Source organism: Chrysochloris asiatica, unplaced genomic scaffold (genome assembly GCF_000296735.1).
Source record: "Chrysochloris asiatica unplaced genomic scaffold, ChrAsi1.0 scaffold00023, whole genome shotgun sequence".
Lineage (NCBI taxonomy): Eukaryota > Metazoa > Chordata > Mammalia > Afrosoricida > Chrysochloridae > Chrysochloris > Chrysochloris asiatica.
In genome coordinates, this window is record NW_006408541.1 from 24,070,400 (window position 1) to 24,093,291 (window position 22,892).

Sequence of the window (22,892 nt, forward strand, 5' to 3'; positions counted from 1 at the left end):
TCAAAGATTTACAGCCTCAGAAACCCTATACAGGGTCACTGTGAGTCCATGCTTAACAACAACAACTACAATGGCACATAGTTAAAATGCTCAGCTACCAATCATAGGTTGGTGGTTTGAACCCACCAGCCTCTCCAGGGACAAAAGATGAAGCAGCTGCTTCCATAAAGATTTACAGTCTTGGAAACCCTTTGGGGCAGTTCTCCTCTGTTCTGTTGGGTCTCTCAGACGGCAGTGGCTTCATGGCCGTGAGTTAGCTCAGGGTCATTGTGGTGCTGCATGTATCAGTTCCTAGTATGGAGCTGGCACTTCTGAAGAGCCTGCTACTGATATTGTTGCAGTTGTTATTAATAGCAGTTAATAATTTTATCTGAGTTTTGTAGTGCTTTTACATGGAGGAGGCATAGAACTTTGTCACCACCGGCACCCCTGTTTTACTTACTAGTCCCCATATATTCTTTAGTTTCTATGTTTACAAAAAAGAAAGGAAAAGACTATGCCCAGAAATCCAGATGTGACTGTGTTGTAGCTTTGTAAAAGAAAGGCATTACTTCCTATTTGTTTCTCTGCTTTGTATGTGTCCTCTGTTCATCTGGATTGGTAAGGTTTCTTTACATGTGCTGTTTTGTTTTTCCTTTGTACCTCAATTTTCCTTTTCCTCAAGCATATCAGAATTATACTGTGAAATTTATTTTTCTGGCGCCATCCCCACGCAGTCATCTACCCCTGGGATGTCTGTCTGTCTTGATTTTCATACCAGTTGTTTTTCTGAAAGCATAGAGTTTGGCTTTTCCTGATTCTGAGTTACTAATCTGCTTTTTGTCAGAGTTCTTGCTCTTGGCTGTTGCCAGTTCTAGGTGACTGAGTCCCTTCTCACAAGGTGCCGGTCACTTCTAGTTGACCTCCCAGTTGTTGCTTGTAGATTAAAATTGGGTCCAACGTCAAATCCCCCTGGTTAATTCTTATGAGAATAAAAGACTCCCTGCAGCTGTCCATATTGTTACGGTATCTTATTTCTATGTTAACGGAATGATCTATATCATAAAGGGCCTTCTGTGTGTTCTGCCTTGATGGGACTGTCAAATGCTACCCTAGCTTCATTTTTCATTCTCTTTTCTTTCACCTTCATTGGGTCCTCCAGCATGCTTTCCAAAAGCTGAGAATAGCTTTTCGTTCTCTTTTCTTTCACCTTCATTGGACTCTGTAGCATGCTTTCCAAAAGCCGAGAGCAGCTTTTTGCATAGATGTGTACCTTCTTAATGATACTCAGCCTGACTTCCTCACCTCAGCTATCTCTAAAATTTTCCCAGTCCCCTCGAACCCAGATCTCAAAGACATCTCCTGTGATTTCTCTCTTTTTGCTCAGCAAAATACTATGTGCTCAGAAGACCTTGGCTATAAAGTTGGAGCGTTAGCAGTACACCTTTCCTAAACTGTGAAGTGTTGAGGAACTATTAGATTAGAAATGACCAACCAAGACAGAAAAGGACCTCCTGGTAGAAGAATCGTCTTATCATTTGCAGGTTACCCTAAAAGCACCTAGAGACGGATTTGGCCTCAGATGCTTTGTTATGAGTAACACTGAAAGTAGGTAAATGAGACTTTTACCTGAGTTTCTGGATCTTGTGATTAGATTCAGTGCAAGAGAAACTAGGGAATTGGTAACAAGTTGTTTGGGCAGTGGGGATTGATATTTTACATTTACAGTTTTTCTAGTCTAACTTAGCATGCTGTGTGTGTGTGTGTGTTTATTTTTTGTTACTTTGTTGTTGTGTTTGTTAATTTTAAGAGAGGGCCATTTCATGGTGTAATTGTAGGTGTTTACCCTGCTGCATATGTGCACTGGGGGAGGTGGTTTCCTCTAGACTGCTGTCACTTGGCCCGGATTTAGAAGTGAGGGATTTAAGGTATCTAATCATCAGCTTCCTGCGTTGTTCTGCTATTCTCAATTAACAATTAACACCTGGGCTTTCGTTCATTTGGGTCCCCTCAGATACACCTATGAGCGAATTGATGGGCGAGTACGGGGAAACCTGCGCCAGGCAGCCATCGACCGCTTCTGTAAGCCAGACTCAGACCGCTTTGTCTTTCTTCTGTGCACCAGAGCAGGAGGCCTGGGGATCAATCTCACAGCTGCTGATACCTGCATCATATTTGATTCAGACTGGAACCCACAAAATGACCTGCAGGTAACCATTAGGATGATTGCTAAGCGTTTACTTTAGCTACCTTGAACCCAAGAGCACCAAGATAAAGGCCTGACTTAGCCACAATGTCCATCAGCCACCGTCCATGCTGTAGCATGCTTAGGGGTCTCAGAATGAAACAGAGGGTGAAACAGAATGAAAAATAAATGACCATCTTTCCCACTAATCAGAGAGTGGTTGTTTTGTTGTAAGTCAGGTGGTGTTTTCATAGTAGTAACCTCTAAATGTAAAATAGAACTATTATTTATTATTATAAAACATAGAAAAGAAAGACAGTGTGCTTGATTAATTCTCTAATTCTTGATATATAAATTTTGACCAGCACTTTCACTTAGATTGTCAGGTGCTTGTGCAAAGGGGCTTCAAAAAGTTTGTGGGAAAATTCCATTCTCTTTTTATTCTTTTTTCCATGAACTTTTTGAAGCACCCTCATATACCATGTTTAGTGAATCAAATAGCCCAAAGGGACTAGGAAAGTTCAGAGTGTGGCAGGGTTAAAGGAGGCGCCCTCAGTAGTCTATCTGCTGTCCACTTCATGAAGCATATTACATGGTTATATGTGCCCACTTAAGTGGACATGTACATCGTAGTTTCTGGTTTTATTCAAACTAAATGGTAGGTGACGATTGTTGCAAAGATGGGAAATACAAGTAGTCCACAACTTACCACAAAGTTCCATTCTGACACCTCTATGATAATAAGTCACTTCTCACGTAAGTCGAGTACATCTTTCTTTTTTTCCTGTTTGACAGCAGTATTTTTAATAGTAAATCGTAACACTGAACATCTGATAATGAAATCAGCATAATTATACACTGCAACTTAGTACGTATTGCAAATAATAAAAGATGGTCATAAGTGCAGTTTGTATTAACTCAAACATGTCATAAGTTGGGGACTACCTGTAATACCATGAAAAAGCAAGCTGAAACAAACGTTAAGAAAATGGCAGAGCTGGTACTTTGCCTGGTTTACAGTTTTTCATCAACCCTGTTTCAAAGTAAAAACAATGGCAGTCTAACCAGATCATATAGTCAGTCAGCCAAAAGATATTCTGCATTGTCAAGAAGACTCTGTGGAATGTAGCTAAATTATGATTAAGGTTGAATTTCATTCTAAGCATATTTCATATTTGGGGATGTTTGCTAATACTAAGAATGTGATTATGTGTTGGGAGGAGGTGCCCAAAATCTTTTTCATAATAGAAGAGATTGCATAAAACTAAGGGCTACTACAAAAGAAGGGAGGCAGGGAAGGAGGGGAAGCTAAACTGATGGGACTCTGGGTTTCTTCCCTGCCACCTTCACACAGAGTCATTTTGCTTTGTCTGATATCTAATGAGTTTCCAAATAAATCTTAGCTTAAAGAAAGCAGTCTAATTGAAAACCAGTGCTTTAAGTGATTGAATTTGGTACCAGTTGCCTAAAATTCAAGAAAAAAAGTGATGGTAAGTTCTTGAGTAGCAAACTATGTGACACTGCATTCTGTATCTGCAACTATGGGCTCAGACTTAGCAACAATTGTGAGAATATCACAGGACTGGGCAGTGTTAGTCAGATTGGACTCAGTGGCACCTAACAACAACATGTTCTATTATCTAACATAAAAGAAAAAAGTAGGTATGAGTAGATCATTAGCTGGTCTTTCTAATAATGAAGGAATGTTTGAATCAAGGATGAATTGCTAGATATAATGCATAACCAGTTTTTACAGGCAGAACATTGACACAATACTGAAAACAATTATTAGTGAAAGTTGATATTTGATGGTGTCAGCAAGAACCTCATAAGGGATCATGATATAGATCAAAGGTTGTAAAATGATTACTACAAGAACCCTGTGGGGGCCATGTCTGACTTCCTCTGGCTTCACAAGGGGGAAGGAGAATCTACTCAAAACCAACCCAAGGCCGATTTCCTATGAAGGGAAGGTCAGACATGCTTCTACCCTACAACCTTATTTATTCTGATACCAACCCTCCCTCCTCACAGCACTCTCTGCTTCACATCTGGGTTTGATAATACATTGCAATGGCCACACAGAACTCATAAATATACTCACGATTATGGGATTTATTAGGGAAGTGAACAGGGTACAGTTCAGGACTAAGAACAACTTAGGATGCAGCAGTTCTCCAGTCTTACCTTCGGCTTCTCAGCCATGTGGCTCCTTGACTTCTGCTCTACTTGGGCAAATGTAACTAAGCTCTTTTAGTCAATCCATGAATGCCCAAAGGGCACATTTTGCAAACCGGACTCCTTCCCATAGGCATTCAGCTTTACTCAGTCCATGGACCTGGAGCCTTCAGCTCTATGTCTGAGTCTTTCCATGTCTCCTCTGCCACCACCTCTGCTGTGGCCGCTTTTCTAGGTGGGGATCTCATGCGCTTCTTTCTTGATGGTCCAGGAATCATCCGTCCCTGCTTCTGAGACGACTCCTTTTAAACCTTGCTGGAGGGCAAAACTAACCAATTCCAGCCTTAAGGGTTTTGTATACCTTATTTGCATGGCCTCATCCAATAACTGGTGTGGCACTGTAGGGTAAGCACTAGACTGCTAACCACAAGGTTAGCAGTTCAAACCTACAGCTACTCCTTGGAAATCCTGTATAGGGTCTACAGGGTCACAATAAGTGGGAGCTGACTCAGTGGCAGTTAACAACAAGAGCAGCAAACCCAGTCACTTGGTGGGAATTAAGACATTGGATAGAAAAGCTGTATGAAGTAAATTCAAGGTACCAAAACTGCTCATAGACAAGTTGTGTAAATAGCTTTATTGAAATACAGCCACACCTTGTTATATACAGGTATATCTCACTTCACTTAATTGTATATCACAGATACTGCATTGTTGGTTTTTTGCTTTGTTTTTTTTAACAAATTGAAAGGTATAACAAGCCTGCCTTTAGCAAGTCCATTCATTGGTGCCATTTTTCCAGTAGCTGACCTCAGATGATTTCCTAAGCCCTCAACAACTGTGAAGTTCTGTGCCCTTTTATGATATTCATTTGACTGTGAGGTTTGCAGCCTGGAAGAATGATTGCATGAGAAACAGAAGTGGGGTGGTCATTTTGAGGCTATGTTAGCTGGACATACATGAAGGAATATCAAATAGGCAGATTGGAGGATGAGGCTCACAGTTGGAATTACCTGCTTTGCCAAGGTGAAGTGTAAGTATTTATAAGAATGGAAATAACAAGCTTGTGAGTGTTAAGCCCTGATGGAGAAAGTAAAGCCACGTGAGGTGACTGATTTCTATGTGTAATCCCAGAGGGGATGTGGGTGGAGCTGTCCAAAATTAGGATCTGGAGAAGAATGAAGAGGCTTTGGAATAACTATTTTATAATGTTGGAGGAGAATGTTGAAAGTGCCACGGGCTGCCAAAAGAACCAACAGATCTGTGTTGGAAAAAGTGCAGCCAGAATGCTCCTTGGAGGCCAAGATGGCAAAACTTCTTCTCTCATACTTCGGACATATTGTCAGGAGGGACCAGTCACTGGAGAAGGATATCGTGTTTGGAAACATGGAGGGTCAGAGAAAAAAAGGAAGACCCCCAATGAGATGGATTGGCTAAGTGGCAGCATCGATGCACTCAAGTGTGGCAACAGTGGTGAGGTTGGCCCAGGATAGGGCAGTGTTTCATTCTGCTGTGCATAAGGTCGCTATTGGTCGGTACCGACTCGATGGCACCTAACAACAACAACTGGGAAATTTTGAAGGCACAACTCAAACCATGAGAAGAAACAACTTTAAATATTCATTAATAATCAAAACATGGAATGTGTAAAGTTTGAATCCAGGAAAATTGAAAGTTGTCAAAAATGAAGTGGAGAGAGGGAGGAGGGTAGTAGCGGCGCCGTGGTGGAAGAGCAGGAGCAGGAGGGGGGATGAAGAGGCGAAGGCTCCTGGGTGGCATGGCGCTCCTGCTCCTCCAGGCGCTGCCCAGTCCCCTGTCAGCCAGGGCTGAACCCCCACAGGATAAGGAAACCTGTGTGGGTTGTTGTTGTTGTCAGATGCCATTGAGTCGGAAACGACTCATAGCGACCCCATGCACAGCAGAACGAAACAATGTCTGATCCTGGGCCAACCTCACTACCACTGCCACACTTGAGTCCATCAATGATGCCTCCTGGCCAATCCATCTCGTTGGGGGTCTTCCTCTTTTTCTCTGACCCTCCACCATACCCAGCATGACATCCTTCTCCAGCGACTGTTTCCTCTGGACAATATGTCCAAAGTATGAGAGATGAAGCTTTGTCATCCTGGCCTCCAAGGAGCACTCTGGCTGCACTTCTTCCAAAACAGATCTATTGGTTCTTTTGGCAGTCCATGGCACTTTCAGTATTCTCCTCCAACACCACAACTCAAAGGCATCAATTCTTCTACCGTCTTCCTTATTCACTGTCCAGCTTTCGCATCCATATGTGGCTATTGAAAACACCATGGCCTGGGTCAGACGCACCTTAGTCCTCAAGTTGACATCTCTGCTCTTCAATACTTTAAAAAGTTCCTGTGCAGCAGATTTGCCCAATGCAATACGTCGTCTGATCTTTTGACTGCTGCTTCCGTGAGTGTTGATAGTTGATCCAAGAAGAATGAAGTCCTTGACAACTTCAATCTTTTCTCCATTGATAAGAATGTTGTTTATTGGTCCAGTGGTGAGGATTTTTGTTTTGTTGACCTTGAGATGTAATCCATATCGAAGGCTGTGCTCTTTGATCTTCATAAGTAAATGTTTCAAGTCCTCTTCACTTTCAGCAAGCAAGGTTGTATCATCTGCATATCGCAGGTTGTTAATGAGTCTTCCTCCAATCCTGATGCCATGTTTGATTGGGTACTAACAATCAAAGCTACACCTGTGACACAGGACTCTGCTGTGGACTGTCTCAGTGCTGCAACTACTACTATAAACTCTGGTGGTTCTGGCTGGTGTGTACCATCATCATCATCCTGAACTGCTGTTGCGGCTGCCACCACCACCGAGCTAAGCACCACCTTCAGGCCCAGCAATGGCAACATGAAATCAACCTGATCGCCTACCAGGAAACCCACAAGTACTCAGCGCTGCCATTTTATTTCAGGTTTTTGCCAAACTGTTTACTACCTCCTTATGAGGAAGTACCTCCTCCACCATACGGTGCCTTTCAGCTTCAGCAGCATAAGCAGCTGCCTCCACAGTAGTGCCTTGCAGGCGGTAGGTCCCTGGGCACCGCTGATCTCACCTGACACCCCGAGGGGGCGCAGAGCAGCCCCTTGTCTGGGCCCAGCAGAAGCAGCACAAGATCCCTGAGCATTGCTGACCCTGAGCCCTCTGACGGACCCGAAGAGCGAGCAGTCACCAATGTCTCTGGAATGGAGCCCAGCAACTCCATGGCCGGCCTGGGGGAGCTGGACTCAGGCTCCTTCCTGGACAAGGATTCAGAATGTAAGGAGGAGCTGCTGAGAGAGCACAGCTCGGAGCATGATGGCGCCCTCCCTGACAATAAGGACAAGATGCCCGGTAGACACCACCACTTCACCGGTGACTCGGACATTGAAGTGTGTGTGTGCAACTGGGGCCATGATGATGACCTCAAAGAATTCAACACACTCATTGACGACGCTCTGGATGGGCCCCTGGACCTCTGCGAAAGCTGCCACATGCGGCCGGCTGGTGACGAGGAGGAAGGGCTGTACCAAACCTCTGAGGAGCAGGCCCAAGAGCCTGGGTACCGTCACCTACCTGTCTGCTGCTGAGTACCATCAATAAGCAGGACTCCCCAAACTGCCAGAGCAGCAGCACCCCCAGCTAGAGCAGGCCCTGCCTGCACCCGAGAACTCGGCATCGAAACCAGGGTAAGGGAGAACCACAAGAGAAGCATTCAGTGACTCAGAAGAAGGGGGGCAGCCACTTTTTTCTTTTTTTCCCTCCTGCATTTTCCTACAACTCCAGATACAGTTTGGGGTGGGGACACCTCTTCCCAGCAAAAGCACAGTGTTGTGGAGAGCTGAGAGTTGGTTTTGTGACTCAATCTTCACATCCCACCACTACTCATTTTTCCTCCCTTTCAGATCCTATCTCACCAAACTGTTTGGGTCAGAGAAACGTGTTTTAAGAGCCCCGGAGGAAGGGGTCTGTCTGGGACTGTGCCCTGAGATGATTCTTGGTGGTGGAGTGGATTTATTCTCCCGTTTTAGTCTAAGAGAAACTTGCTGTATCTCAGCTGCCCACAGAGGCCTAGGGATGCTCTCCCACGGCTGCCAGAGTCTGCAGGGCTGGAAGCAGATTACACCTCGGAGAGGTTGAGAACTGATGGGCACTTGTGTGGTAGGTTTGCAGGGGGCTCACTGATCTCTCAAATGCCAGCTGACCCAGCCGATGCACCACCACATGGGCTGGTTCAGATGTGGAGGGTTAGGCTGCCTTCTCTATGTTTTGTTTTAAAGCAGACAACAAAAGCGAGCTGAAAACAAATACCTTACCAGTGAACAGACAAGAATTCTCTTCTGGAGAAGGGAAGTTGGAACTCTTTCCCAAGTTGCCTTCAAAGAACCTGGTTGCAGTTGAGCCAGGAGTTGTTTTGTGTGAAGGCCGGGGTGGGGGCAATCTTTGGAACTTTGAGCAGGAGGCCCCAAGCCATGGTGCTGGATGGAGGTGTGACTTCTACTTGTCTGCCCTTTCGCCGTGCCCACAGGTGACCAGCACCTTCCCCACGTCAAGCACACAGCCAAGGCCTTCATGCCTCACCGTTCTTTGTGAGCAAATGGACTGAGGGGTAGAGGGTAGCCCCATACTCTGGCTCTCATATAATAGTTTTTGTTTCTCTTTGATTTTGAATGTTTGAATTTTTTTTTTTTTTTTTTTTTTTCTTTTTTTTTAAAAAACTGACCACTTGGAAGAATTCCTTGGTTATCTGTGTTTTTTATGCCCCCTGCCCCCCCTTTTTGTGAATGGGGTGACTCATTTTGCTGCTGCCTTTGTAAAGAGTCTTAAGTAGCCCAAGGAGAAGGGCGAAGGCAACCATCCTAAAGGCCTGTAGGATCCTAATTACTATAGTTTGGCCTTAGGTAACCAGTTGAGCTTTGAGAGGAATAATCTGAATGGAGAGTGGAAACAGCCAAAACTTAACATTCCCTGTCCAGTGTGCTGTTGATAGAAGAGGTGGGTTCTTCTCCCACCCACTCTTGAACGATGATATTCTGACAAGGCATTGATGTTTTGGTAAGAAAGGAAGAAAAAAAAACACACACACACACACACTAATCCAAGGCTGTGAGGCGTACAAATGTCTGCATTTGGATTCCACAAAACCAAAATCCTGTTGAACAAAGTGAAGTCCAAATATAGTGACTTTGGATAGCCTATGTGTGTCTGTCCCTGTTGTCCTGTGAAGATACTTTGAAGCAGCCATTCTGCTCATGTTAGTCACACGTGTGGAGCAGAAATGGACCCTCTCAAGGGAATTTATTTTACGCATTTACTGTTTACTGAGCAAATGTCTGGCTGTGTATTCAGCAGCATCGTCAACGGCAGTCCCCTGTGTTTGCCAGAGATACTCTGCTCTCAGTAGAAGTTCTGCTCTACCCATCACTGCAATTTGCACATTACTCGTGGATGCTCAGAGGCCTGTGTTCTCTCCTCTATAAGTGGAATCGTGCTCTGAACATGTCTGCCTCCCTCGACTGCTCCTAGCCCACTATACCAGCCCTCTAATGTTGACCACAATCACATGGGGCAGAAGATGAAGGTGGAATTTCAGACATACCTGATTGGATCTTCAGTGACATGCATGGACTAGCTGCTACCCAGATGCAGGCCCTGCCCAGAATTACCAGGAGAGTTTGGCAGGTGCCACAGTGCCACAGGGCTTACCTTCCTCTCTGACATGCTGTGTGGCCAGAGTGCGTCAGCAGCCCACAGATGCCTTTCAGATGCCACTTGTTGTTGTTGTTGTTTTTTAAATCCCAAACAATTCACTGAAATGTCTCAAAAGGAGCACAAGTTTTACCAAAATGAATCTTCCTTCAGTTAACTGATCAAATGAATGAATTCTGGCCCTCTCGAAACTTCCTTCCCCAGATTGGCGGGGAACTGGCCTGAGTGCTAACTGTTGGGTTCACTGCAGCGTCCTACCCTAAAGGCATGAGAAGACGAAAATGCAACTGGTGGAGCTGGACTCGTTCCAACAGTCACAGTCTGGGCCTGCCCTGGAGGCTACTACCCTGCTTGGAGAGAGATGAACTAGGGAGTTGATGGAATAGTCTGGAGCCAGGGAGATTTGATGATGGCTGGTTTTCCAGGTGGATGACAAGGAAGGAGTTGGTCGAGGGTTTGGTGCTATAGTCGAAGATTTGCAAATACTAACATATTCCTGTGTGAGGCACATCACCATTTGTCAGTTATTGTGACTATGTATATTTTAAGCAATAAGATTCAGCTGGTCAGACTTTTCTTAGCAGTCTCAGTGATGCATTTCTTGTGCTGTGATTGTTTCTGAAGACAGTGGCTCTAACCAATGTGAGAAGCCCAAATAATAATTAAAAAAAAAACAAAAAACACCCCCTTCCCATCCCACAACAAAAAAAGAAATGGGACACATAAAGATTGATATCCTAGGCATTAGTGAGTTGAAATGGACGGTTACTGGCCATTCTGTATATGACAATCATAGGGTTTACTATGCTGGAAATGACAAATTGAAGAATGGTGTTGCGTTCATTTAAAAGAAATTTTAAGACCTATCTTGAAGTATAATGTTGTCTGTGATAGGATAGTATCCATACACCTGCAAGGAAGACCAGTTAATACAACTGTTACTCAAATTTACACACTAACTACTAAAGTCATTGTTGATGAAATTGAAGAATTCTACCAATTTTTTAGATCTAAACTTGATCAAAGATGCAACCGAAATGTATTGATAATTGCTGGTGATTGGAATGCAAAGGTTGGAAACATAGAAGAAGGATCAATAGTTGGAAAATATGGTGATAGAAACTATACTGGAGTCTGCACGATAGAATTTTACAAGACCAGTGGCATTCATTGAAAATTCCTTCTTTAAACAAAATAAAAGACAGCTTAACCTATGGACCTCACCTGATGGAATCAACAGAAACCAAATTGTCTGCATCTGTGGAAAAGGACAGAGGAAAAGCTTTGTATCATCAGCCAAACTAGGTCAGGGGCAGTCTGGAACACACTATTAGTTGCTCATGCGCAAGTTCAGGCTGGAAGCTGAAGAAAGTTAAACAAGTCCACGAGAGACAAAATACGGCCGTGAACCTTGAACCACCTGGATTTAGAGATCATCTGAAGAACAGATTTGATGCATTAGACACTAATGACTGAAGACCAGAAAAGTTGAGGGATGACATCAAGAACATCATACAGGAAGAAAGAAAACGTTTGTTAAAAGACCAAAATGGATTTCAGAAGAAACTCTGAAACTTGCTCTCCAGCATAGAGATGTTAAAGCAAATGAGCAAGTAAAAGAGCTGTACAGAAAATTTCAAAGGACAGCTTGAGAAGAGAAAATCAAGTATTATAATGAAATGTGCAAAGCAAGCTGAAAGAACTGAAAAAAAAAATTCAAGGCTCTATTTTCAGTATTAATAGATTTGTTGGACAAAATATAGAATGCTGCAGAAATCATAAAAAGAAGATGGAAGAAATACGTAGTCACTGTACCAAAAAGAAATGGATGATGTTCAGCCATTTCAAGACATAGCATATGATCAAGAGTCTGAAGGAAGAAGTTCAAGGTGCACTGAAGGCATTGGCAAAGAACAAAGCTACAGGAATTGATGGAATAAAAATTGAAATCTTTCTAGCAAACTGATGCAGCACTGGAGGTACTCATTTATGCCAAGAAATTTGGAAGACAGCTACCTTGCAAATCAGTTAGAAGAGCTCCATAGAGAGGTGACCCAGTGGAATGTAGAAATCATTGGACAATATCATTAATATCACATGCAAGTTAAATTTTTCTATAGATAATTCAAATACAGCTGCAACAGTACATTGACAAAGAACTGCCAGAGGTTCAAGTCAGCTTTACATGAGGAAATGGAACGAGGGACATCATTCTGATGTCTGAAAGCAGAGAACACCAGAAAGATGTTTACCTGTGCTTTATTGACTATACAAAAGCTTTTGACTGTGTGGATCTTCACAAGCTATGGACAGCATTGCAGAGAATGGGTATTCCAGAACACTTCATTGTCTTCATGAGAAACCTGTGCATGGACTAAGAGGCAGATTTTTTAACAAAACAAAGGGGCACTGAGTGGTTTAAAATTAGGAACGATTTGTGCCAGGGTTGTAATTTTTTTTCACCATACTTATTCAGTCTATGTGCTGAACAAATAATTTGAAATACTAGATTATATGCAGAAGTCCTTGCATGGCATCAGGATTGGAGAAAGAGTAATTAACAACCTGCAATATGCAGATAATACAGCCTTACTTCCTGAAAGTGAAGAGAACTTAAAATACTTACTGATGAAGATCAAAGGCCATAGTCTTCCATGAGTTACTCTTCAATGTAAAGAAAACAAAAATCCTCACCAGTGGACCAGTGAATAACATCATAATAAATGGAAAAAAGATTGAAGTTGTCTGAAGAGTTGATTTTGTTTGGATCCACAAGAAACAATGGGAGCAGCAGTCAAGACATGTTTTTTTTTTAAGGCAAATCTGGTGCACAGGGCCTCTTTCAAGTGTTGAATAGCTAAGATGTCAGCTTGAGGACTACCATGCACTTGACCCAAACCATAGTATTTTAAATAGCCTTATATGCATGTGAAAGTTGGACAGTGACTAAAGAAGATCATTGAAGAATTGATACATTTGAGTTATTGTGTTGGAGAAGAATATTAAAAGTACCATGAACTCCCAGAAAATCAAACCAATCTGTGTTGGAAGAAGTATAGCCAGAATGCTCCTTAGAAGCCAAGATGGCTAGACCTTGTTGCTCATACTTCATACATATTATCAGAAGAGACCAGTCCCTTCGTCATGAAGTAAAGGGTCAGCAAAAAAGAGGAAGATCCCCAATGAGATGGATTGGCACAGTGGCAGCGACAGTGGGCTCAAGCAGTGCATTGATTGTGAGGATGGCACAGGGCCAGGGTGTGTTTTGTTTTGTTGTACATAAGTTTGTTGTAAGTTGGAACCAACAGCAACAACTGGGAAATTGGCAAGAAATGAATGATGGAATGGTGGTTTAGTCCAAACTGAAACTGTATGGTGTGGGTTTTTTAAATGTGCTAAGTCCGTTTCTGTACTGCTAATAGTCAGTTTGAAGGAAGGAATGCAGAGGACCAACACTATGAGTAGTCCAGCGTGGGAACCTATATGAGAAAAGTAGATGCTCATTCTTGAGCGAGTCATTGTAATGGAAGGCCCAGAGTCAGAGGGCTTCAACTTCTGGTCATCCAGATTGGCTGTGGGTTCTCTGCTCTTGAGTCACTGCTTTCTGCTATTCTTATTTAAAGTTTTATAACTCAGAACCTGTTGTAATTTATTTTTGAAATGCCTGGTATAAATTTTTAAAATTGGGAAGAGTAGAGTAATTTTAGAGCAGGAACCCGATCACTGGCTATTGTAGAGTGAGATTGGTAGACAATAAACTAGATATGCTAGAAAAAGGGAATCCAAGTTCTTTTTCTCCCACACAGATGGAGCCTGGTTCTGGGCTTGCTCCCTCTGAGGTAGATCAAGGGGGCTTCTCCAGGGGCTAGAATGAGGCACATTCACATAGATACCCAAACTCAAAGGCACACATGCCCTTCCTGCCATTTCACTTGTCCCAGGTGCTGTGTATATGGAATGGAAGAGACAGTCTGTAGCTAGGAACCCTGAGACCATACTGTGGTTCACAGGACAACAGCTAAATCATCTGAAAATCAGTGAGACGAGAGCCTGACTCTTAATAGAAAACCAGACCATTTGCCAGTGTTATTCTCAAGTAGATGTGTTATATTCTACTAGTTTTCATAATGAACGAAGTATTTCAGTGATCATTAGAACTTTACTGATGAATCCCAATTCCTAGTCTGATACAAGGTTTCCTTTGGAAGATGGCCTTAATCATAGTACATTTATCTAGAGGTGGATTGAGTGGCACATGTTGATTAATTTAAATCTCAGGACATGGAAAAGAGAATTCCATCATGAACCAGGATTCTCCCACTACCTTAGAGAGTTTTCACACAGTTCCAGAGGCCCATAAGACAGAAAATGTGAGTGTTTACTATGGTCTCAGACAGCCTGGAAAGATCTGATGCAGTCCATGGTAGGGTCAGTGCTATACATGTGCATGTTATTTACATGTGAGGGGAAAATGTGTCTGCCTAATGGAGAATGATGTACAGCAGTTTATGGAAGCTTAATTCTATAGGCACCTAAAAGGAGCTCTGGTAGTGTTATGAATCAGGCTGCCAACCTCAAGGTAAACAGTTTGAAACTACCAGTGGTTCCACAGGAGAAAGATGAGGCTCCCGTAAAGATTTACAGTCTTGTAAACCCTGTGCAGGGTTACTATGAGTCGGAACTGACTCCATGGTACTTAACAACATAGGCAGCTAAGAGGGTTGTATGGTTTATTAGAAAACAATGTATAATGGACATACTGTTTGTATAAAAATACAGTAAGCCTGCCAGTGACAAAGTCACAGGAGTCTTGTCTGTCCTGTCTGTCATTGGTCAGGTCAGCCACTCCTTTGGGGTCGAGAGAGAAAGGAGGTTAGAGAAACAGACACCGGGGAGCAGGTATTCCCTTTTGGAAATCTGAGGAGTCAGCCTAACATGCCAAGTCGGCATTCCACCACCATCCTCCCTTCAGTAGGATACAGGATAGGAACTGAGTACTCTGAGAAAAACTAAGGATGTAAAAACGAGTACTGAAGGATCTCAGGAAGATTATCACTTGATCTGGACTGTCAGAGACAAATCAATTTTAGGTCCCAGTACCTAATAATGTTGTTGTTGGGTGTGTTGGAGTTGGTTCCGACTCATAGTGACCCTGTATAGGGTTTCCAAGGAGAGCAGTTGGTTAGTTTGAACTTCTGACCTTGCGGTTCGAACCAGTGCTTTAATTCCACAGTGCCTCACCAGGACTCCATAGGAATTCCAAATAAATGCCACTGTCTCTGTTAGCATCAGTGTGTGTGCAGCCTTATCGAGCTCTGTCACCAAGTGTCGCCAGCACTGCTACAGCAGCGGCTTTGTGTGCAGGTTTTCTTTAGCCCCTGCGTCAGAGATGAAGAAGGACTGAGGCTGGTGACAATTGCCCAAGAGAGGAAAGTGCGGTAAGAAACTGGTGTCCTTCTCCTTAAGCGTCCGTCATAGAGACCGAAGTTGCTTCATGACACCCCTGATTCTTTTTATCCCGGGGAGGCTTTTTGCCCTATGAAACAAGGGTTCCTTTGGGTTGTACAGGGTTCGTGGTGCTAGTGATGGGACTACAGCAGTCTTTGTCCTTCCTGTTGCTGAGCTCCCTGGAAGGGGTGTACTGGCAGCAGTAAGGCTGCCCTGTAATGCAGCTGCAGCATAGCAAAGGATTTAGAAGGGAATTGGGAATCCAGCCTGAAGAGTCAGCACCACTTCCCAGAAACCGGACTCCAGGGCCCAGACTCACCACTTTGATGAAAGAGAGGAGGTGATTCACTTTGCCATTGCCTCTCCTGCCACCGTGGTGGGAGCAGCACCTCTTTCTTCATGAGCTTAGAAGATTATACCCTGCTGACGTGTTTGTTTGCTTCAGGAAGTCCAGTTGTTAATGCGCCGATGCTGTGCAGAGTGCTGGACACACAGCAGACAGACATCATTTCTGCTTTACTGGAGCTTCATGTTAGAGGTACACAGACAGTAAACACATGCAGTCAATAAGACGCTTGCAGATAGAAATACGTATAATGAAAATCGTGAGAGCTGGCACTGTGACGGATGGATGGGACTGCTTAGCTTTTCCCAGGTCTCCTGAGTTTGCCGTCTTTGACAGGGATAATTTTGCCATTTTTCTCCTGCTCATCTGAGTTTTCCTTCTCTGGCATGTTTCCACCATACACTGGTTCTCATCTTCATGGATTTTTTGTATTACAAAGAAAATAAAACAGGAGAGGGGGATCAGAATGATTCAGAGAGAGTGCTCTAGAAAGTCTTCTTTAGGAAGGTGGCATATGGGCAGATATCTAAAGGATGAGAGAACCTTGACTGAGGAAAGCAGAAGGCGGGATGTTCCAAACAGAGGAAACGAAACTTGAGGTTGCTGAGAGTGGGCATGAGCCTAGGTGGGACAGGCACTTAGGTGCAGTGAGTCTCCTAGCTGCTCTCCTACCTCCGCTTTCAATGTCCTCCTCTGGTTTTCCCTCCCTGCCCCTTCTTTCTGCTGCCTTTTCTCCATGCTGTGAATTCACCTTTCCTTCCTCTTCTCAGCCAACTCTAGAGTAATTTTTAGATGCATTCAGTTAGCCCCAGGCACCATGCTAGACCCTGGGGAAACATCAGTGCTCGATTTTGATATGATCTGGTAAATGAAGTCACAACCTACAAATAGAGTACCACAGAATATGCCCTTTCCAAAAGGCATTTTCATTGTAAGAAAGGATGCTACTTCACCCAAAGAATAAATTCAGGCTGAAGATTACAGATACAACAAGTGTTGCAAAGGAGTTTGTTGAGACGGCACAGGTAGATGGCGCAGCTTCCCAGGGCTCCTCACTTCATCCTGCACACATAGGCCCTAGGCCCTGACTCTTGTTCTGCACAAGTAAGCCTCCTGCTAATACAGATTTAGAGTGCCGGGAGAAACGTAAAGTGCCTGTGCTTAAAATAAAATGTATGTGTATGGGAAATATGGAAAATTATATACCTATTCCTTATTCTTCATTTATCAACTATCTCGGTATCCTGCAGTTCACAGTAGTGACAACTGTGAATAATCTCTCAGGCAGTGCTTCTGATGGTCCAGTCCTACACAGGACCTTGCTCAGGCCTGGGGCACCCTCCACAGGCCACCCCAAATGATACACCAGAGACCCCAGCTACAACCAGGCCACACAAGGGGCAGTGGCCAGTTGGCCGAGGGATGCCTTCTCCCACTTGTCTGTAATGTCTTAGTCCTGCCATGGAGGGCTGAGACAATGGTGAGATGACTCGAGGTCACAGGTCTGCAAGAGGAGTCAGGGTCAGGGCTTAAAGGTGCTGGGGAGTTTTGTAGGGGGTAATAGGAAGGGAGAGAGAGGAAAAAGAGTTGTGTGGGGCTCAAGTGGGAGGTGGCAGGTAGAGGATGAGCAGGGTCCTCACCCCGTGTGAGAGGCAGTAAGTGACAGGCAACATGCAACCAGCACCACCACCACTACTACACCCAGTTCCTATAGACTGTGTGGTAGTGGGATACTGGGGAAGGAGAGCCCACTGTGCCACACACATCTCTAGATGTACTGTGGGCTAAGTTGCAGAACACTGATTCCGCCTAACAGCCTGGTCTTTGGAACCTAACCTTGTTCATAAATGAGGAGTGGGTATGCAGCATGCTAAATGTTTGGGTTTGGATGAGATGTTTTTAAGTGCTACCACGTCTGTTTCCACTCATAGTGACCCTGTATAGGGTTTTTGAGGAGCAGCTGGTGGGTTTGAACAGCTGACCTTGTGCTTAGCAGTCTAGTGTTACCATGACAACCAGGACTCCTAGGTAACTGTTTTAGCCTTTCTGGTTACGCAGATTTTCCTTGAGGAACAAAGAGTATTTTAAAGTATTGAAGTATATATTTTAAATGTAGTTGTTTTTATTGTTAAGTGCCATTGAGTCAATTCTGACCCATAGCAACCCTGTATAGGGTTTCCAAGGAGCAGCTGGCGAGCTTGAACCACTGACCTTGCAGTTCACACAACTTTGCAGTCTGACATATTAGCCCACAGCGCCACACCAGAAGAGCTAGTGATTTGGAAAAATATTATAAGGGTCAAGAGAGGCATTGATGCTGTTCTTGGTTCTTTGTCCCAGCTGTTTTGAAAAGTAAGGGACAAACTAATGGCCTACAGAGCATGCGTTCTATAGTCTTCTTGCCACCTCTAATCATGGCCTGCTCCAAAGGTTGCCATATTTACCTTTATACTGAAACATCTTGTGTGGACTTCACCTCAGTTGCTATTTTAGTTCTGAATGTTTTTCTCTCATTTTTTTTGTTGGTGAATTCTGATTTAGAAAACTAAGGAATGTATGATTAACAGGATAAAATGTGACAGGACTGTTGTCTTTCAGGTCAGTCATTTTGGGAGAACAGTTATGGATCTGGTTTCATTTAGTGGCGTGTGGCAGTGGCTTACCTAAGCAGGGATTTGTTTGTGTCACGTAAGAAGTACAGAGGTGGGTGGTTCGGGACTAGTGCAGTGGCATTGTGGCATCATCAGAAAACCTCCCAGTTTCCTCTGTTTTTCTGCTTCACCATCCTGAGAGGTGGACTCCTGGGGTGGAGCTGGAGGATCAGCACTGGACTGCAAACCACAAGGTCGGCGGCTCTTCAAACCTACCACCTGCTCCTCGGAAACCCTATCCAGGGTCGCTATGAGTTAGAACCAACTTGATGCACTTTACAACAATCCTGGGTGTGTGTGGTTCGCATTCTCTCGTCTCCAGATTGATACTTCACACTCCTACCCACTCAGCAGGAAAAATAAGAACTTTTCCAGAAATTCTCTGTAAATTGCTGCTTCCATTTCCTTGTTCAAAAGACTGTTGCCTAGCCATCAGCAGGGAGTTTCCAGATGGACATGCTGCTGCCCTGTGTATGATTCAGGGTTCTGGTAGTTAAGAAGACATGAAGTGGAGACCCCAGAAAGGCAGTTAGCAGCGCACTGTCTGTGCTGCTCTGGCAGACCATTTCTTCAACTCCTCTTTCAAATTACTCTTCCACACTGGATGAACAGAAGAAAATCAGTGCCTGTACTTTGATTTACTGCAGATTGATTTATAGGTTCAATGAGCCCTGTTTACCTTGATCGCTTCCCTTAATTTGCCAGAGTTATCCATCAAATCTTCCACAACCCAGTTCACTAGCAGTAGGGGACTGATCGAATAAACAATGGTATGTTCAGCTTTCAAAAAATAAGGAAAATCTCTATATACTGCTATGGAATTAATTTCCAGATGTATGATGGCATGGAAGGGGTTAAAAACAAGATGGAAAAGTATGCATAGTGGTGACCTTAAAAGGCTTTGAGTTTCTGTGTATTCTGTCCAAACTAGTACCTAAGTCCAAATCAGTACAGAGCTAGAAGGAAGTTTTCCTGATAGGCCTTTGTTGTTGTTGTTGTTGTACATGACTTTGGAATCATTTCAAGCATTTAAGCTCAAAAAGTTGCAAATGCAGCACATAATTTGGTATTCCTTTCACCCAGCTTCCCTTAATGTTGACATCTTACTCTTTTTTCTTTAAATGGTTGTGATGCTATAGGATTAGCACTGGACTGCTAACCATAAGGTCAGTGTTTCAAACTTACCAGCCGCCTTTTGGAAACTATACAGAGTTGCTACGAATCAGAGTGGACTCGATGGCACTTAACAACCACAACACATTTTACTGATCTTGTTGTTATGTTACCATCTTAATATAACCAATGCATCGCTCATGCTTAGATTTGAGATTGTGTATGTAGGACATAGAAGTAGAAGTGACTTCTTTCCCGTCTGTCATTTCTGACGTATGTAATGCCAATGTGCCATGTTATTTACGATTCTAAGTTGATGGGTTGGTTATGGTGGTGTTTGCCAGCAGGTTGCTTCACTGTAAAAGTGGTTTTTCATTTTAAAAGTGTCTTGTGAGGAGATCCTGTGGAGAATCTAGAAATACCCTGTCTCTCACCATAGGTTTGCTCATTAATTGTAGCATCCACCATTGGTTCTTGCCTTAAGTAACTGTTAACTATAGAGTTTGACTAATGATAATTTCCTATTTCCATCATTCTTTCTATATTTATTACTTAGAATTGTACTATAAGAAAGTGTTATTTTTCTTCCCCACGTATTTGTTTCTTTATTGATACCAGTTTGGAATCATGTATTTTTATTTTATAAGTTTATACTCCATTATTCCCACTTATTTTGTTGCTCAAGTTGTTCCAAATTCGACCATTGTGGGAACACCCTTCAGGTTGGCTCCTTTGACATCCTCCAATCATTTTTTGAGATTTTAAAAGTCCCTACATAGTGATATTTCCTATTCCAGTTCCAACATCAGAAGGTTCATTTCTTTTAATGTTTTATTGTGAATTATGTGATAGATTACATGGGAGAACATTAGTTTTACATTCATCCTATCATATATTGATTCATTGCCATAGTTACAATCCCCTCCATGCATCGTCAACTAACCAAAGGTTATACCCTGCAAGCCTGCCCCACGGTTGTCAGCACACAGCCCCTCTCCCTCTCTGTGTCTAAAGTCCCCAGCCGCTCTATCTCTCCACATCATTGTCTCTGTCTCCATCTGTGGCGTCACTGCATCTCTGGGTAGGGATCCGCTCTCCACTCTTCTCCCTTGATGATCCCAGGGACCTCCGCTCCTAGACTGCGAAGTCAAGTCACTCCCCTCCTTTTGCTACAAAACATCTAACTTTACATTTCCAACCCTCACAGACAGTCCTGATAACAGTTATTCACTATTGTATCACAAGAGACCTATCTACATTTCATTTCATCAGCCCTACCTAGACAGATTGGATACTACTCAGTGGAGATCCTACCTTCCTCCACACCCTCTGGATTTAGGTTTCCTCTTGAAAGCTTGTAAACCAGTCACTTCCTACCTTTGTAGCCTGCCCCCCCCTCCCCCCCCAGCTTTGGGTACCCAATGTCCAAGTTGCCCATCCCTGTCTATTCTGAGTATGGAAGAGGTGGGAATGATCTTTGGTATAAAGACTTCTTCCCTCTTTTTGAGCTACTGCATCCATAGGTATAAGTCAAGTTCATCAAATTGTATCAGATTACTCTTATTTTTTTTCCCTCTTCTTTCTTCTAGTTGAGCTCTGATCGTCCAGTCATTGAAGCCAGGTCAAATGGGTATTATCTGCAAGTATGGGTGTTCTTGTGCATATGCCCTCTCTTCTTATCAACTAGATGCTTCACTCTCCACTCTAGACCTCTGTGGCTATACCACTGACTCTGGGCTGAGGAGACCCCAGGTCTTGCCACGCTGCTGGCCAACCAGGTCTCCAGCCAGGTTCACAGGAGTCTATCGAATGTTGTCGGGCTTAGCTCGCAGCTTCATTGCTGTTTTTCCCTCACTTCCCCTTATTTGTGACGAATGTGGTCACCAATCAGAGCGTGTATTCCCATTGAGTCTTAGTCTAGGAAGGGGGTTTACTCTGAGGGCACCCGACCCCTTGCCTTGATGTCTCCTGGGCGAACAATTTGCTTGTTCTTGTAGTAATCAGTCAGATGGCCTATTTTGTTTTGTATTTTCCTGTAGGTCTTTCTTTCAAGAAGTATCTTCAGATCTTCTAGCCACTCCAGGCTGGTCTGCTTGTCCTTTCAAGTGGAAATTTCCTACCTCTGAAGATTTTGGATTCGGTTCAGGATTCCACCTATAGTCTTATGTAATGCAGAGGCTCCGCAGGAAGCCTCCTTCACTGGGCACATTGTAGCCCCATTTTAGGTATTCCAATCAGTTATAGGCAGAAGACAGGCTTACAAGCTTTCTATGGTGATATTGCTGGCTATTCCTTTCTCTCCCCCTCCAATGTCTATTTTATAATGGTATGCAAGGGAAACCAAGATTGAAAAGACAGCCAAGCATCTTAACATTATTTTCCCCATTCCAACCATGTCTCAATCCCTGTATCCCAGAGTCCTGTTGTTCCAAGGCTGTGCATACATCATTTTTAACCTCTGTCCCACTTAGCCCTTGCAAACCTGCCTAATTGTTCTCCTATCCGCTTTTTTATGCTGGTTTTTGCCTTGTTGTTGTTAAGTACCATTGAGTCGGTTCCGACTCATAGTGACCCTGCACAGGGTTTCCGAGGCTGTAAATCTTTACGGGAGTAGTTCTCCCGTGGAACTACTGGTAGTTTCGAACTGCCAACCTTGAGATTAGCAGCCCTATTCATAACCACTGAAGTTTATTTTATCAGAGATTAGTACTGCGACTCCTGTTAGTTTTTTATTGCAATTAGTTTGGTATATTTTTTTCCATCCTTTGACTTTTGATCTGTTTTTGTCTCTGTGTGTGAGATGTGTCTCTTGCAGACAGTATATTGAAGGATCTATTTTTCTTATCAATTCTGCCATCCTCTGTGTCTTAACTGGTGCATTTACTCCGTTTACATTTAGTGTAATTTTATTCTGTGTGTCTTCCTTTGCTGAGTTCATGCGTTTTGTGTTCTTTCTTGTGAGTTTCCTCATCACTTTAATGTTTCCATGATCTTGTTGGATTTTCATTTTCTTGGTATGTTGTGAAGTGTTAAATTTCTTTGAGGTTACCTTTTAGTCCATTAAGTTTTCCCTCCATTTAGTGCAGTCTATTTTATCTTGTAATCTACCTGACCTTCTCAGCATCTGGATCTCTGTTCCTACGTGTTTACGTTCTTTACATTGTAATTGTTTTGTTCGTCGACTGACCTCCCAGATTCTCTGAGTTTGTTCTTAGAGTTTTTCTCTGTCCTCGATTCTTCTTTCTGTTGACTTAGTTCTGGGAGGTGCTGCCAC

The 22,892-nt window shown here is 43.4% G+C and overlaps 1 protein-coding gene and 1 pseudogene across 1 annotated transcript in view; both read left to right on the plus strand.

The window, feature by feature from the left end:
* The window catches only part of CHD6 (chromodomain helicase DNA binding protein 6), a 343,529-nt gene that overhangs the window by 235,281 nt on the left and 85,356 nt on the right, over positions 1–22,892 (plus strand). The window contains exon 17 of the mRNA XM_006839290.1: positions 1,994–2,189. Within this exon, the coding sequence (XP_006839353.1) occupies positions 1,994–2,189 (196 nt within the window). The remainder of the gene's footprint in view (positions 1–1,993; positions 2,190–22,892) is intronic.
* Positions 6,093–7,997, plus strand: LOC102820844 (annotated as a pseudogene).